Source organism: Otolemur garnettii, unplaced genomic scaffold, assembly GCF_000181295.1.
Source record: "Otolemur garnettii isolate 467f Iridium unplaced genomic scaffold, OtoGar3 scaffold00007, whole genome shotgun sequence".
Classification (NCBI taxonomy): Eukaryota; Metazoa; Chordata; class Mammalia; order Primates; family Galagidae; genus Otolemur; species Otolemur garnettii.
In genome coordinates, this window is record NW_003852402.1 from 37,533,291 (window position 1) to 37,551,980 (window position 18,690).

The window sequence follows — 18,690 nt, forward strand, 5'->3', positions numbered from 1 at the left end:
ACCACACTTAGATGCTTAGGTTTTGTTATTTAAAGGTAGATGGAGCAAACCAAAATATAATCACGTAGAAGCCACGCATAAATTGCTTTACTATTGTTTTTGAATGACTGAAATAATTTTGCTATGTTTTTGAGAAAGGCAAGAAACATCTCACATCTGAATGACTTCTATTAACATATTAAGTTTATAAACAACATTCTGGTAAAATATAAATTGCCTCACTAGTTCCCATTTCTCTTCCCCAAACAAAGCGAAAGCAAGAAGAAAACTGCTTGAGATACAGAGTAAAATAAAACTGGATTTTTCTTTTACCTCCTGCTCTTGAGGCATGTGTATAAAAAAAATCTATAATTACATGTCTATCGCGATATCTACATGCCTTTTTAAAAGTAGTTTTCCTTTTGGCATGACGTTTTAAGTGGTCACACTCATATATTCGGAGGGAGAATGTGAACACGAAAGCAGCCTCTGGACTTGGTTTTACTCTCTTCTGGGTTAGCCCCGGGACAGCTGGCAGAGTTCTGCCCTGTTCATTAGCCTGTGCTGCGCTGGCCTTAGTCACAGCCGTCCTCACGCACAGGAACTAAGCCATAAAGGTGGGTTCAGGTTAGGGAACTTGTGGGGATTAGGTAACTCAAAATTTCTCAAAGTTCTCTCTATTTCCCTTTTACTTAAAACAGCGGTTCTCAATCCGTGGGTCGTGACCCCTTTGGGGGTATCCTGCAAAGATATTTACATTACGATTCATAACAGTAGCAAAATTACAGTTGTGAAGTAGCAACGAAAATAATTTTGTGGTTGGGGGTCACCACAACATGAGGAACTCTATTAAAGGGTGGCGGAATAAGGAAGGTAGAGAACCACTGACTTAAAAGGATACCAAGAAATAAGAATTGCCCAAGTCACAATCCAAAAGCAATTTTCACCAGTAAGGTGTATATTCTGTAAATTGCAATATTTCTTCTAAATTCCTGTGTTTCAAATTATGTTCCAGCTCTCCCCATCTTTGATTCAGTCACGATCACTACAATTTTCTCCTTTTCATATGTTAGAGTGCTCTAAAACATTTAATTTGGAGAAATAAAATTCTGCTGAACATTGAAGATATTTCTCTAAATTATATGCATTTTAGCTACTTTCATAGCCATCGTCACTCGCCCAGCAAGTGCCCAACTGCAAACTGGGTGAGCCTGAAACCACCTATACCATGAACTGAAGAACCACATTTACAGTTGTTTTTGTTATATCTGATACTAAGTAATAATGAAGGCTATTATTATTATTTTAACAGTAAAAACCATTCCTACTGACAAGAACATTTTTTCCTTTTCTTTTTCTTTTTTTTGGCCTGGGCTGGGTTTGAACCGTCCACCTCTGGTATATGGGGCCGGCACCCTACCCTTTTGAGCCACAGGCACTGCCCCCTTTTTTTTTTTTTTTTTTTTTTTTAGATAGAGACTCACTTTGTTGCCCTCAGTAGAGTGCTGTAGCATCATAGCTCACAGCAACCTCTAACACTTGGGCTCAAATGATTCTCTTGCCTCAGTCTCCCAAGTATCTGGGATTATAGCCACCCAGGACAACACCTGGCTATTTTTAGAAGCAGGGTCTTGTTCTGGCTCAGTCTAGTCTCCAACCTGTGAGCTCAGGCAATCTATCTGCCTCAGCCTCCCAGAGTGCAGGGATTACAGGCATGAGTCACTGTGCCAGCCACGTTTTCTTAATTGAAGAAAAACGTGTAAACATGCCAAACACTAAAACTATTTCTATTGCAATCAAAGTGAACCTACAGCTAATAAATAACTATGAAGAATGACCAGCACTTTAGAGAACACTTCTAGGAGGAAGTAGAATTGAGGGACATTTTAAATATACAGAATTTAAAAGAGATGGCAGCTTCATGGTTATTAATATTAACACTTGTGAAACTAAAATAGACGTGTGTGTGTGTGTGTGTAGAGAGAGAGAGAAAGATTAAAATGTAGCTGACATTTCTCCATCATATGTTTCTATGTCAGTGGGAGTTTTATAAAATACAACTGTGTATAATCAGCAATATAAAGTAACTGATTTACCATGGCGAGTCTGCATGACCAACAAAAGTAAAGGATATAAATAAAGAACTAAAAGAAAATCTGGGTCTTACCTGCATAAAAGTACCGGAAGAATTTCTGTAGTAAACAGAATAGAATTGTATGATACCATTAGGTTTTAAAGGAGGTTTCCAATAGAGAATGATTGATGAAGAGCTGAGGTTTACATAATGAACGTCTTTGGGAGGGTCACTAGGAGCTATAAGACAAAAGAATGGGACAAATAAACTGCCTGCGGCTTCAAGGATGCCTGAAATACCCTGAATGTCACCTACATTTGTAAGTGAAGGTGATGACAATTGTTGCTCAAATAAAACTTAAACTAGAAATGACATCCATTTAGATACCAAAAATAAAAGTTAGGAAGCTCATGGACCATCCCTTTAACCCTCGCTGTAACAACATTCAAGCAGAGAACTGATGAGTGTCTTACTCATAACATACAGTCCCGACTCCAGAGCAGACCCACTGTCCTGGGTTTGAAAACAACATTATAACAAGTTTCCAAGATGAAATACATAACATGAAATTCCAATTTAACTTAGAATTTCTGTATTGAATAAGAAGGGTCATAGGAAAACAGAGAAGTGATTTCATGAACTTTATGGGGTCTCATTGCATTTCACATTGTGTGTCAAGTTCCCTGTTGAGTGAATTTGCAAATAGAACCTTATTTAATCCTCATAAGGACCCCATGAAGTACATAAGATATGGTTTCCATATACCCACGGGAAATTGAGGCACAGAGAGATTCATTTTTCCAACATCACACAACTAGAAACTGACCAAGACGAAATTTTGTATCCAATTGATTCTGGATGTTAGACTTACTATACATTGGGATATTGATACCTTTTTCTGAGAACAACATTCTTTTAAAGTGCTTATTACATCCTTGGGAACTCACCCCCCTCTGGTGTTCGAAAGTGAAGGATACTGCTTCTTGTTTTCCCATCCCCAAACCTGGTACTCGCTGTCACGTAGGCATTATATTCAATGTTGTAATCCAAATCTGACAACTCCAGTGACGTTTCAGTTACATTAATAGTTTTTAATGATGATCTATCCCTGAGAGAAATAAAAGGAATATCGTCTGTATAAACAACTTTTAAACTGAAAGTTAACACATACTTTTTGTGCACATTTACATTAAAATAAGCAACATTAAGGTACAGAAATATATTAATCCAGATTAATAGAACAAGACGCCACTTATCCCAAAATACTAGTAAATTTCAGAACACTTTAGTAAGTTAATTTATTTTCCTTTCAGTGATATTCAGGAACTCAATCAAGTTTCAATAAGAAGTTGATCATTAGAGTTAACTTGGACCACTTTTAATACAATTCCAGGAAAAATATGTATTGAAGTAATTACAGTATGCCCTTTGATAGGAATGTTTTAGATGTCCAAACATTTATTGTTTCTAAATGTGGGCCAAATCTTATTTAAACTATTAATTTATGAAATGAATCATCTTTTACTTATTGTATAAAGGTAATATTTACTCCAGACATAAATAAATAATATGTAAAAAGTAGTATCTAAAATAAGAAAATAAGGAGACTGTAGGATACCATAAATATATATACATATATATATATATTTTTTTTTTTTTTTTTTGAGACAGAGCCTCAAGCTATCCCCCTCACAGCAACCTCCAACTCCTGGGCTCAAGCAATTCTCCCGCCTCCACCTCCCAAGTAGCTGGGACTACAAGCGCCCGCCACAATGCCCAACTATTTTTTGGTTGCAGTCGTCATTGTTGTTTGGCGGGCCCAGGCTGGATTCGAACCTGCCAGCTCAGGAGTATGTGGCTGGCGCCTTAGCCGCTTGAGCCACAGGTACTGAGCCAATTTTTTAATCGAAATGAGATTGAAAATGATATATATCATGCAGGAAAGAAGAAAATAGATCTCACACCTCTCATGTATTCAAAATCTTTTTTTTTTGTCTTTTTTTAAAATTTTATTTCTTATAGCAGAACTGTGTACATTAATGCAATCTATTCAAAATCGTGAAAGTATTTAAAATGTGAGTCCAGAAAAGGAAACAAGTCAGGTAGATATTGACTCAAAACTCTCCACACAAGCACCAATCTCCTAGAAAGATGAAAAAAAAAAGAATCTAAAGAGCAAACTGTTGCTAAGAAATAGGGCACTGAATATAAAATACAGCCCGAGTTTATCTTGGCCATGTCTGTTCAGCTTCCACAGTTTGAACTGGGTATAGATAAGTGTATAAAAGCAAAGAATGAACATGGACAGGGTGGCGTTGAAAAATACACGTTTTTAAATTCAGATTTTAAGAAGAATAAAAGGATTTAGATAAGGGAATATGATTGATATCACAGAAAAAGTCTATGTTTTATGTAATCCTATATCTTTCTTCTTCAGCTACACATGGCACCCAAGAAGTAAGTGGATATTCCCTCTGAACGGGAACTGCTCTTTCTTTACTACTGAAATATCTGAAGCCTGGAATCATTAAACGGAATAATAGATTTTAAGTGATTTAAGGCTCTCCACGAGATACATTTCACCCGTGGTTGTCTATTACAGAAGCACCAATCACTCCAAATACACATATCTGAAAAACAGTTGGAAAGCTTACCACAGTGAGAAAAATACGGATTCAGAGTATGCGATTGGAGACAGGCAGGATTAGCCCGGCTATTGAGCAATTTGCAACAGCTTCAGTAGACATCCTCTTTCAGAGGCAGTCAGGAGGGCTCCCTTTGACTACATGGAGACCACAGGAGAGGGGCTTTTAAAACTCTTAGTGCTGTGGCTATTAATCTCCGAAAAGATGCCTTGTCATAGAAACTTTACCCAATTCCATATTCCTGTCATTGGTCACAGGTCGTCAGAATGCTATAGAACTTACTGATCCAACACCAAGCTCTGAAGTTATGAAATTTACTAAAATAATCTAATTGCATTACATGTTTTTTCAAATTGACTTTTCAAGCCTATTTTTCAATGCTATCTGCCATCTCCATATGGCTACCTCCCTGCCTTCATCTACGTAGCAAATCTTGTAGATAATTATCTGCCTACCCTAAGAAAAATCCAGATTATGTTTCATAGATAAGGCAGAATTAAGACAATTACCTAGAAACTGCAGATCAAAAATACACTTTGTCTCAAGTGTTTATTAAGTAAATATAATACTTCAGTAAGAAGCAGCTAATCTTTAGAAACTATCTTAGTAAGAAAGTTAATAATGCCCTTCAATTAGCAGATAGATGTACTTAGATATAGTTTCTAATCTGGTAGATACACTGGTTTACCTTCAGAGACAAAAAAGTGGGAACCAGAATTTTTTCAGATACCAATGTGTCTTATGTATCTGTTGGGGGTTAGGTTTGTTTTTCCATTGTAGTTTAGGATTGTGACTAACATTTGATGAATAAAGTAGAAAACTGTCTGAGCATAAACTTCGATTCAAGCAGTTTAGAATGTATGTTAGGTACAGAAGAAGCAGTTTGCGGCAAAACTGAGAAGCAAGGGGGAGGCAAGGGAGGGAGAGGGGACCTGTCAGTGCGGCTCAGCCTTGACCTTTCCTGCTCTGTTTTCAGAATGCAGGTGACACACATGAATCTCTCGTCTGAGGCGTGAGCTCTCTGCTCTCCACGAGATCTGTGAGCAAAACTGCAGCCCGGCGACTTGACTCTCTCTCAGATCTAAGAAATCCAATTCTGACACCGCTCTAATGACTGTTACTCTTGGTTTTAGCTGATTTGGTTTTTAAATCACAATGGAAAATAGAATGGAATTATTATATGTTCCATTATCAAGTTGTGTTTTCATTTAAGGCATATGGTCTCCTGTGTCCTAACTTTTTTTCTCTTATCATATATCTCCTCCCACCTTCTCCTGTGTCATTATACTCAAGACACAAAGGCCAGCTCACCATTGACCCTGCCAACCTTCTTGCTGCTACCACACCTGGTAAAATTAATTGAGATTCCATGTTCAACGAGGACAGACCCGGATATTTCAGCTACCTGTGTCAATAAATCCCTTTTTTGCTTGAGCCTATTTAAGGTGGTTCTAGTATTTGAAACTAAAAGTATCTCAACCATTATGAATATTGACCCAGTCCCATCTTTTCCATAGACCCTCATTTGCCTTGATCCTAAGTATTCCCACCATCCCCATCACTTCTCTGTGACAAGCTCTATTCTCTCCATACACAGATTCAACTGTATTAACCAATAATCCAACTGATTTGACACATGGAACAGCATAATTATCACCCTCTCGAAATAGATGTAGTTCATCAGTGACTGCAGACCAATATCAAGCCAGTGAGCGTTTTTAGAAAAAATATCCCTTCGGACTTGATCCAATAAGCTTAATTTTGTTATAATTCCCTAAATCTTTTTCACACATGCTGTTATCAAATTAAGACTTTCCTAATCCTATAAACACACTGTTTAGTTTTTAGAACAAAGGCCCATCATAATGCTTATTCTTCCTGATGCAGGAAATGTATAATTTGGGAGTAAGACAGATCTGGGTATGAATTCTGACTCTGGGAGCTTTATGTAACCTTCAGCAGGTCTTTAACCTTACAAAGACTCAGTCTCTACAATTGTAAACTGGGGGAAATGTTATTTACTTCATAGTATTTTTTGAAAACAAATAAGAAGAAATAAGAAAATACATGTAAGAAACATTTGTCTCCAAGTGGTAACTATTACACTTGCCCTCTGAGCTCTTTTCTTCACTTTTCTGAGATATTTTGTGCCACAAGTACATAATGTGGAGGAATAACAATCTCTTTCAGCTTTGTCCATTAAAAAGAAGAGAAAAAGACAAACAAAATCTAGATGACCCGATCCCTTGATAACTCAAAATCTAAGCGGGTAAAATAAATTACTAAAACATTGGCTTAAACAGGTTGTGGAGGGAAGCCTGTGAGTGACAGAGCAAATGCTTCAGTATTCAACTTCCCGGACTTCTGTTGGAGGGAATATGGCATAAGTATTCTGATGTTTGTAAGAAACACAGAAACCTGAAGTTTTACTGGATATATACTTATTTTTAAATGCTGACAATCAATTCAGAGTTTCTGAACTGTTTGCAAAGCATCAGTGGCCCACGGTAGCCTGTCCGTAACCTTGGCCCCCAAACTTCAGAGTGATTCATAGCAGCGACCAGCAGGAAGGGGCTGAGACAGAACTTTGGGCATCCCAGGAGAAACTTCCTATTAAACTCTAAAGGGCACCCCTGTTCTCATCTCCTCCCTCTTTTTTTTTTTTTCTTTGCAGTTTTTTGGCCAGGGCTGGGTTTGAACCCACCACCTCTGGCATATGGAGCTGGTGCCCTACTCCTTTGAGCCACAGGTGCTGCCCTCCTCCCTCTTTCTGTATTTATTTCTCTCATCTTCCCACTCTAGCCTCAACCCTCCATGTCTGTAATGCTACTTGTCAGACTCTGGCCAGTCATGCCTGCTGCCCCCAAGCCTTCACACGCAGCCTCCACCGAGACGCTCTCCCAACTCATTACTCTACCATCACTTTCATTCCAAAAAAGAAACAGAATTCAGGAAATCGAAATGGCCCCTCCCATCATGATTATTGATCACACTGTAGGCTCTGTTAGGTCATTTTTTATAGAATGAAAAATGTTTACAAAACTGGAAAAGACCAAGACTATGCCTATACTTTTTAGCTTAGCTTTTTGGCATAAAAGACAAGCTTTTAAGTTACTGAGGAAATTATTTGACCAGTGACATTTAATCAAGAGCTTCATTAGAATTGTGTCTTTCTAATATATTTCTCAGAAATTCTTTTTAATTATTTCACATATTTCTAATAACTGTAATATCATTTTATGGTTCTATATATTTCGTATCTCCTTACAGAGTTTAATGATTTGTTAGACTCACTGCTTTAGAATTACGTCTCATAATCATTGCTAAGAAGACTGAGAAACATTTCAAAGTCAAAGATTCATGTATAAGCTGGAATTTTCAGCAATTTTTGTCCACATCTTTTACCTGCATTAATAAGGGAATATCTTCTTTATCAATAAAAAATAAAAATACTGTTACATTTTACCGACACAAAATTGTTAAACAAATTCAAGTAGAATTTAAGAACATACAACTAAATAAGCTTCATATCAGTGTTCCAGAACACCCTGCCTCAGGGGGTAGGGCAGCTCACTCCTGTAATCCTTGCACTGTGGGAGGCTGTGGGGGGAGGACTGCTTGAGCTCAGGAGTTCAGAGACTTGTCTGAGCAAGAGTGAGACACTGTCTCCACAATAAATAAAAATCCTGTCTGGGCATCGTGGTGCACACCTGTAAGCCCAGTGGCTCAGGCCCCAGTCTGAGGGTACAGGGTTGCAGTGAGCTATGATGACACCACTGCACTCTGCTCAGGGCATAGCGTGAGACTGTGTTGCAACAACAACAACAATGAAAGAACAAGAATGTATAAAAGAATAAAATAATAAACAAATAATAAAAATCTAGTTATTTAATCATGGTTGCCCTAGGAGTGCAAAGATTGTGTGTCATTTGAAGACATTTATGTATAATTTATTAATAGAAGCCGAGGGGTAAAAGCTACTTCACTATCTTGACAGATGATTTAAGTTATTTTGTAAAGTGAGTTTCAGAAGGAAAATTATTTCAAAATGCAATGGATTCAAACAGATTTCTGAACACAGCACCTACAAACATGACTCACGCAGTGACGCATGTGAAGTGATTAACACTGGCCCTCGTGAGCTGTGCTGTGGAGAAATATTCACGACAAAGAGAGAAGTCACCCAGGATAAAAACCATAGTAGGCAGCTTGCCTTCTGAACCCACACTGGAAAGAGCAATAGATCCCCAAAAATGTTTTTACAAGAATTTGGCAATTTTGGAACAACTGAAATAATGGCAAGTGAGAATTAAGGGAGAAATATGGACCCCTGAAACAGGACTCCTGCTAATACTGCTAGCTACCGTGTATTCAAGTGCTTTAAGACAATCACAGAGAATTGAATGATAGAGGCAAAGTCACTGCCTGAAAACCAAGTGCATTACATTTTGATACCTGCTACATATCCCCAGAATAAGACTCCCCCAAATGATTAGTAATTATCAATGAAAGGACCCAGAATTATGACCATTCACTTGGCTGCACTTTCTCTGCTTTTTGTTTGTTTGTTTTTTGGGTTTTTTTTTTTTTTTTTGAGACACAGTCTCACTTTGTCACCCTTGGTAAAGTGCTGTGGCGTCATAGCTCATAGCAACCTCAAACTCTTGGGCGCAAGCGATTCTCTTGCCTCAGCCTCCCAAGTAGCTAGTGCTACACGTGCCTGCCACAATGCCTGGCTATTTTTAGAGGCAGGGGTCTTGCTCTGGCTCAGGCTGGTCTCAAACCAGTGAGCTCAGTCAATCCACCCGCTCAGCCTCCCAGAGGTGCTGGGATTATAGGCATGAGTCATTGCGCCCAGCACACTTTCTATGTCTTAAAGACTATCCCAATCAAATATCTTAATAAGACACAAATGTTTAAAACTTCTAGCAAGTATCATAAAAGATGAAGGAAATTTTAATATATCTCTGTGTCTGTTTCATTATCATTTATACATATGTTTATGAACATATATATTATATATATATTTATATATTTCCTGGATACTCATTGATACATATGTGTATACACACACACACACATTGGGTGTCCATAAAATTCGTGGGCAATTTAAAATAGTTGTCTAAATGCTATGTCCATACTACATAGTATCCTCGAACAGTTTGAGGGGTTTTCCCTGTTTTGGGTTCTTGTTTTTACATGATCTCGCTCTATTCCACTGAGTTGTCTATTTATGCAAAGCACCAGTTTTTTGACATATAAACAGAATGTCGAAAACACTTTTCCCTCAGTAAAACTTGGTTATATTTTACACACACACACACAGGCGCTGTGACTTCTCTCTTTGTCATGAATGTTTCTTCACCAAAGAGCTCACAAGGGTGAATGTGTAATCATGTTGTACGCATCACTGTGTGAGTCACATGTGTAGATGCTGTGTTCGTAAATTCTGACGGCAGAAATGCAAAGAGAAAACAACAATATTAAGTCTTTAACTCTTAAAATACATTCTTCGTTCATTCAGCAACTACTAAGTTTAAATTATGTGCTATGTAATGAGCTATTCTATAATAAATGCAGCTACGAACAGATGGTTGCTGAAGCAGTAAGATGAATCTCGTGTGTGTGTGTGTGTGTGTGTGTGTGCGCGCAAAACGTAGCCCAGTTTTATTGAGGGAAAAGTGTTTTCTACATCAGGAGTCTGTTTACACATCGAGTCAATTTTGGATGACCTGAAACCACAAAGCTTTATAATTAAGTCATTGTATGGAAAGCAAGGGGTATATGGAACAAGGACATTTCCATCAGTCAAAATTAAGAAAGAACGTTACTAAGAAAAAGTGAGAGGAAGCAGAAACACCCAGCTGATGGGATCGTCCTAAGTTCTTAGGGTGAGGGCGGAGTGGTGAAAACATCCAGATAGACTTGAGAGGACACCCCGGGATGAAAAGGACCTGCTCTTTCCTCTCTGGATAGAGAGTAAAGTGGCAAGACCCTCCAAAAATCTCTGCGTTCAGTGTGGTGCCATGTCCAGCGAGATCTTAGGGCTTCTCCGGCAGCCCAACCCAGCCAGAGAAGGGTGTGGCAGAACCTTCCTGAACAGTGCACAAGGCAAATTGCTGCAGAGAACTTGCCTGAGAGCATCTGGTACCTGAGGGTTGAGGCAGAAGTGCTAAGAGCCCCAGGAGCTAGGATGACTGTGAGAAAGGACAAAGGCTAACACAGAAAATAAGAACCCGGAAAGCAGAGATGAACAGTGCAAGTTGGTGCCGGAATGAATCCAAAACAATACAGGTGAGAGGAGTCACAGGGTCCCAGAGGTGAGGTTTCCCCACTGCACCTGCCCTGGGCTCCCCGCACTTCGATTCTACACTGACGAGTGAGTGAGATAAGAAACACCTTTGGAAATATGACTGAAAATGTAGAATTGAGGAGCTGAACTTCAAATTGACTGGCTATTTACCCAAAAAAGATTGAATGGAATCCAGAGGGGATGAGAAATGAGTGAGTTACCTTAAACTGGTGCCCTGACAACCTCCACAGCATTGCAAAAAGCGCAAAGACCCAGTTACAGAAAATACAGATCAGGGCACGTTTTATACGACATCTAAATTGCAGCGTAGAAAATTCCAGCCTGGTGTATTCTTAAGAGGTAGTGGGATATACCTAAGTTCCTTTTCTTACTCCCAGTGAATCCTGCTCCTTTTATACGTTTCAGAATTGAAAGTAGACAACTAGAATTACGGCTACATTCCTAGAGCCAGTGGCTGCTATTTTCCATCACAGTTCATACCCAGCTAGAGAAAAACGAGGTAAACAGCAGTGCTTAAAATGCTCCCTCTGTGAGTGTCTAGGTGTGCTGTGCTTTGTGCTGCAATAAAAGCAGCAGGAGGCCCCTGGGCGGGAAGCACCTGTGCTGTGTAGAGGAACAGGAAGCTTCTCCCAGTGTAGGGCTGGGAACTTCAGCCAGAAAAATCTTGATTCTGACTTGATTAACCATTTTCATGTACTTTTTTTTTTTTTCTAACTTGGTAAACGGTGTTAAAAAAAAAAACTAATCTAAGAGTAATCACCCCTGATTCAAAAATCAAGCCATCATTGATTTATCTCTCTTCCTCATCCCCACAGCCCATCAATCACTAAGTCCTGTTAGCCCTGATCCCCAAATGGAGTTCAAAGCTGCCCTCTTCTCTCCTCCGTGGCCACCACCATCTTGTGACCGCACTGGTAAAACAGAGTCCTACCTAGTATTCCTGCTGACATTTTTGTTCCCTCAAAGTCATTCTCTGAAAGAATTCAAAGTGCTTGAAAGTCTTCATTAATTCCAATAATAGTTAAAATGGAAACCAAACCATTGCCTGACTTCTGAATTGTGTGCATCTCCTTCCCAGTCTCACTGTCCACTGGTTCTCTAATCTCCAGCACCCTGACATGACCTTGTCATGCAGATCACTGGATCCACGCCTCTTCTTTGAAGAAGAGAATTTCCTGGAGGATTCCATCAAAAGTAACCCTGTTCCCCCGATGGTCCTCTATTTCTTTGCTTATGGGTAGATAGCTCAGTTATCTCTTTAGAATGTGAGCTCCTAGAGGTCGAGAGTCTTACGTATGCCTTATTCACAGGGATAAGGGTTCTCTAACAACATGGCTGAGTGGCTCAGCGCCTGTGGCTCAAGTGGCTAAGGTGCCAGCCATATACACCCAAGGTGGCCAGTTCGAATCCAGTCTGGGCCCACCAAACCACAATGACGGCTGCAACCAAAAAATAGTCAGGCATTGTGGCTGTTGCCTGTGCTCCTAGCTACTTGGGAGGCTAAAACAGGAGACTCGCTTGAGCCCAGGAGTTGGAGGTTGCTGTGAGCTATAATGCCATGGCACTCTACCCAGGGGGACAGCTTGAGGCTCCTGTCTCTAAAATAAACAAACAAACAAACAAAAAAAAGTGGCTGAGTGAATGAATAAATGAATGGGTGGACGGGGAGGGTGACGGAGGCAAAGGGTCACCTTCCTCCTGCAGCTGCTCCTTCACTGGCATCTCTTACCACACTCCCAATTTCATCATGCCTATGCCAAATGACCAGGAATCGGGCAATGAAAAACAGAAAGGAGCGTCTTGAAGAAAAGTGTGCAAAGGGTTTAAGGAAGAATTGGAGAAAGAAAAGTCTTAATTTAGGAAACAGAATAAAAGTGGACTTCCTTAAAATATCATAGCCTCTCAATGCTGGCCCTTTCAATCAGAAAATCAAAAGATTTTGATTTTCAATCAGAAAAATGACTATGTTTTGTAAGGTATTGTACAAATTGTATTTATTGTATTTTCTTTTTTTTTTTTTTTGACAGTCTCATTATGTCACCCTTGGTAGAGTGCTGTGGTGTCACAGCTCACAGCAACTTCCAACTCTTGGGTTTAAGTGATTCTCTTGCCTCAGCCTCCCAAGTAGCTGGCACTAAGGTGCCCACCACAATGTCCAGCTATTTTTTTGTTGTAGCTGTCATTGTTGTTTGGCAGGCCTGGGCTGGGTTTGAACCTGCCAGCAGCCCCAGTGTATGTGGTCAGTGCTCTAGGCGCTCAGCTATAGGCACCAGCCACAAATTGTGTTTTCTGAATTGAAATACTTGAAGTCCACTGGAAAACATGTTATATAACTGATAAATCCTCATAAGAGGGCTTACACTAAACACAAGTAAAGATTTCAATGTTTTTATGGAACAGTGTGGTTGTGTTGTTAACTGGCAAAAGGTGCACTGGAGGATTTCATCTTTTTCAGAAATCAAAGGATAAATAGGCAATCAGGGTGAAGGTGATCAGAAAAAATAAATAAATATTCTATTTATAGTTCAATGGAAAAATGACCCTAAATAATAGATTTCTGGGAAAAAATATTTCTTTCACTTGAATTTTACTTAAAATTATTCTGTTCAAATAAACAAAAAGATCGAATAGAGAATATTTGTGTAAAAGTTTAGAAAGGCTTAAAATTATGTGCTTGGATTCATATAAAATTGATCAATGAATGATTTTTAAGAGTAGAAATTTAGTATAATTATGCATAACACATCATCTTTTGTTCCATTTGAAAAAACATATTATTTGATTTGAACTATGAAAAACTTGTTTCTTGATAAAAACATATTAACTAGCTTATTAATAATCATGTTCTTAATGTAGCATAACATTCTGAAATAAACCTACATTCCTATTATGTTACAGATTAATATTTGTTCTCAGAACTATTTCCAAAAAAAAAACACATTCTTACCAGACATAAACTGTGTAATAGAGGATAATTCCATTTGGCTCCAGGGGTGGTTGCCATGACAACTTCACAGTGACACCAGACAACTGTTTTACAGAGAAATCTTGAGGAGGAGAATCAGGAGCTGAAATATTAGGGTACAGAATAATGTATTTTATGAACTATATGTAAGAAAAGGTTAAAATAAACATGCACATAATTTTTTATTAGAAACTTTCTGGTAAAGGAATCGGGTCTAGCGTTTTTCTCCATGGGCACAAGAGATTCATTGTTGACTCTCACACTGAGATGATAAGGAAGATTTTGCATGGTGGTGTTAAAACATCTGTTTCTGTGATTCAATGGAAAAAAGTATTTCATGAGAAAACAGAACAAGGGGTATGTCACCGTGACTCACCTACTGTTCAAACACGTATTGACAAATTGTTATCCTCTAATAAAAACAAAAACTTATGGGAGTGAATGAATCTACAGGAAAAGACCTCCCTAGACAATAAGAAGACGTGGGGGGAAAAAATCACATATCCATTAAGTGAGAAAGTGATAAACATGGCCTTGGGAGGGTAGTGAAAATGCCTGACCTCATAAATGAAAACTACATTCTCCAGTTTCATTTGTGTCATTACACTGTAAAGTAATATCAAAATCTGCTCGCTGAGTCTTCACAATGGAATGGTTTACAAAGGAAACACCCGGGTAGCCCATAAACGAGAAACCACTTCAGTATCTGCTTGTAATTCTGCTTCCCTAATATAAGAAAACAATACTTTAGCTATTCTGCATTGAATAAACATTGGACAAACTACGGAGAACGAGGTAGCCAAGTTTTTATTTCCTTGCAGATAGAACATGTAGAATGGCATTTGTCAGGTGCTGTGTAACAGCACATATCTTAAAATACTGAAATATAATTTTTTGCATATAAAGTTTAACACTAAAAACTGGTTTGTTATATTATGTGAAGGAAAAGGACTCGTAGGTAGCTCATAGAAATTCAGAAAACTTGTTTAGATTTTTAAAGAGTGTTAATTTATATATAGTTCATGTATAAGTCACTATTTCCAGTAATTTGGAGAAAATGCTATTTTTTTTATTCTCTGCGTACTCTCAGCCGCAGTTGTATGTATACTCACGTTACGTGTCTTTTTTTTTCATTATTTTAGTAACAATAACTTTTGAAAAAGAAATTTATAAAGCAGAGAAAGGTTTATGAGGCAAATTCTAAGAAATAATGGTGACAGTTGTATTTGGTATTTTCACTGGCACTCCAATAAAAATGCTATCAAAATATTGATTATCGAAAGAATCCATATATCATTTGGAGATGCCTGTTTCCCCAGATATGAATTACCTCTGAAAACTCTTTCATTTTTCAAAGCAAAAACCAATAAATATTTTTCCTAGCTTCTTTGTAAAATCTAACTGTTGTTTATTGTTTGAAAAAAAAAAGACTTCAATCAAAAATAGCACTAATTTAGAAATCAGCATGCTGGGACTAAGCATTTCTATTCTATTCTATAAAATTTCTTAAGATGCTTGTGTGGAACATCAGATAATTCTTGGTATTTTTGTAAGTTAAACTTCAGTATATCTTGGACTTCTTTCTTTTTTATACAAATTACCATGTCTCCCTTAACAAGATCTCATGTATCTACTGTAGTAGACTAAGTTTTAGTCATTTTAACATTTGTATTCCGAAATACAATCTAAACAAAAATGAAACAAGGAAAGTTAGAAGCTTTGGCAATCCATTCAATTCATCACGTCAGAGCATCTGAGCCTAAATGAGATGATGTGAAGCCCTTATTCCCTCTGGCCGGCCCAATCTTTCCTACCCTCACCCTCTCTCTTTACCCATCTTTGATGTCACAAGTTAGACAAAGTTTCCATGGCTACACATTCCCTGAAGCTCTCTCTTCTGTCCTAGGTCTCTCTTCTGTCTTAGTGAATAATTTTTTTAACATTTATGCCGATAATTAAAATGATAAAAATTATCGGTCTATACCTTTATCAAATTTAGATCTCATCTATAAATGTGCAAGCTTCACAAAGGCATGTTCCCAACATCCAATAAAGCAAACTTTGTAAGGCCTTTATCCATTCTTAATTTGCCATAATTTTTAAAAAAGAGGGTCTTATTTTTTACCTTGTTTCTTAATAATTATATGATTTTATAATAACTTACATAGAAGTTTATTTTCAAATGCTGTATTTCTAACACTCCAGGAAATTCAGATGCATAACACCCTTTGGAACTGTTGACTTGAGAGGAGAAAAGCTCTCTCTGCTCAAAAAGTGTGCGACTGCTCATCTGAGTCCTTCCCATAAGATCTCAAATTCTCCCCTTCAGAACTATTTGATTAGACATACAGAGGTAGGAAGTATTTCCAGAAAGGTTTTGCTAAAATGATTGACCACATCGTATTTTAGAAATTATTTAAGATAAAAATGAGAACTAACACTCTTCCCTACCCTTTAACCCACTGACCCACTGGGAAAGACATTTATCAATTTTCGCTTTGAGAGGAAGGAGAATCTATCTATGAAAAAAATGAAAATTTGGACAAGTTACCACCTATGGGGAAGGACGCATATTAAGTGAGAGCAGTATCTAGGGAAGACTAACCCTTGTGGGCATCACACTAAAACCCGGGGCAACTCAGAGCACGCGCTGAGGTGAAATCTTTGGTTCAGGTGAAAGCGAGAGCCCTACAAAGGGAGAAGAAGGCTCCAAAAACTTTATTCTTTTGAATGAAAGAAAAGCAATGCAGAGAAAAGCTTTTCTGCCTCACGGTACACCCTGTACATTCTCCCCCAGTGAATGATTCCAGCTTCTGGACGTCCACGGGATGTAGCCTTACTTGGAGATGGGGAAACGTAAAAGAGAAAAGTAAAAAAGATACTTTGCAAACACCTAAAATACTTCCAGACCCGCTTCTCATGACAACAGGAATTCCTTTCTTAGGAAAAAGTCTGAAAATACACAACGTATAAAACATAAAATACAAATCCTAATCCCAAATATATTCCCCAAAAGTCATTTTTTAGGGTAATGTATGTCTATAGCTGCGTTAAGGTACCAATGTAAAGTCTCAGTAGTAAAGAGGATTAGGAAAAGATAGATTTATCCAATCTGGAAGAAAAATATTAACATTGGAGAAGAGCATTTCGGTCAGTTGTGTAGAGAAGCCTGGACAATAGCCTCAACTTATTAACAAACTAATCCTGATACCAAAAAACAGTTGAATGTTGACATAACAGAATACACTCCAAAACTTAGGTGTCCGTTCTTAGGAATGTAAACGTTGAAAATCACAGTCAGGGCATACATCAGTTAATATTCAAACCACTCAAACCAAATTTTTAGGCTTAAAATTTAAAAATTACCAATTTTTTATAGTGCACTAATGATTTCAGAAGTATAAAAAGCATTTCCATACTTTATTTTTTACTATGACAATGAAATCACTGTATAATGTTGGCATGGTACGTAAGCAATACTCAAGCCCAGGCAGGTTTTTACGTTAGGTTGTACTCTATACACATGTTTCTTGAAACTTTATGGAATCAAAATTATGTTGCTATATTTACCATCTTCCTCAGTCAGTACGCTGATGGGGACACTCCGAACACCTTCACCTTTGAGGGTACTAGCAGATACTTCAATCAAATATTGGGTATATTTCTTTAGTCCTAAATAGAAATAAGATATTACATTGACAGGTAAAAAATCATTTAGTAGCATACAAAAGACAAACTACAAAACACCTCTCAACTCCACAATCTTCCAAAAATAAAAACTAAATGATAATTCAGTTCTTTGCCAATAGTAACTCTCATTATGAAGACGAGATGATATAGGCTAATGTAGAGGTGGATTAACTCAGAGGACTCTTTCATGTGGCCTGCAATAGTCTCCTAGATTAGTTAACCAAAAATACAGAATTGCCATACTTTGTGAAAATAATTGCCATGAAGCCTTTTATAACATAACATTAAGCTAATATATTATTCCCACACTTCAATATAAAAGTTTATACCCAACATTAGATTTGATGTTTTACCTTCGATGTTTTGGGTTAACGAGGTTGTATTTATAATTCTTTCCTCATTTCCATTACTTCTCTTGAGATAAATTGTATATTTTTGTATGATTCCATTGGGACTATTTGGGGGAAGGAATGATAGTTCGATCTCTCCAGAAGATATATTTTTGTAGGTAATATTTTCTGGTGCACTATCAGGTACTGGAAAAAACAAAAATATATGTATAAATGTATAAAACAATTCCATCCTACACTCCACTCTTCTGAAATTCTCACAATAGTGCACTATTACTGATGTGTGAACATTTACTAGGGTGTGGCGGATAAACATCCTAAATATAGTGAGATGTAGATAAATTATATCCCAAACATATAAGAAAATATTTTATTCAAAAGAAAATGCATATCATGGTTCTACAGAACAACACTTTTATGATGTTATATTTATTAAAAGATTGAAACCATAAGAAGCGATCTTGTATTGAAGAACATACAGATGCAAGAAAGAGAATTTAAAACACTTAAAAATGGAGTCTTCCCTCCACGAGTTATAATATAAAAAGGTCAGTAGGTTAGTTTTGGTCCCTAACAAGGACCGTGACAAAATAGAAACCCCTGCTAGATATGAGGCTGGCAAGTATGATGTAGCAGCAAAATTGTCTCCTGAGGATCCAGGATATCATTAAATA

General features: G+C 37.7%; 1 protein-coding gene across 1 annotated transcript in view; it reads right to left on the reverse strand.

Annotated features, from left to right (window-relative positions):
• PTPRQ (protein tyrosine phosphatase, receptor type Q) overlaps positions 1-18,690 on the reverse strand; it is a 195,259-nt gene that overhangs the window by 137,935 nt on the left and 38,634 nt on the right. The window contains exons 15-19 of the mRNA XM_012814160.2: positions 18,020-18,202; positions 17,547-17,648; positions 13,959-14,079; positions 3,001-3,161; positions 2,147-2,292 (exon numbers count right to left, since the gene is read on the reverse strand). Of these exons, the coding sequence (XP_012669614.2) occupies positions 2,147-2,292; positions 3,001-3,161; positions 13,959-14,079; positions 17,547-17,648; positions 18,020-18,202 (713 nt within the window). The remainder of the gene's footprint in view (positions 1-2,146; positions 2,293-3,000; positions 3,162-13,958; positions 14,080-17,546; positions 17,649-18,019; positions 18,203-18,690) is intronic.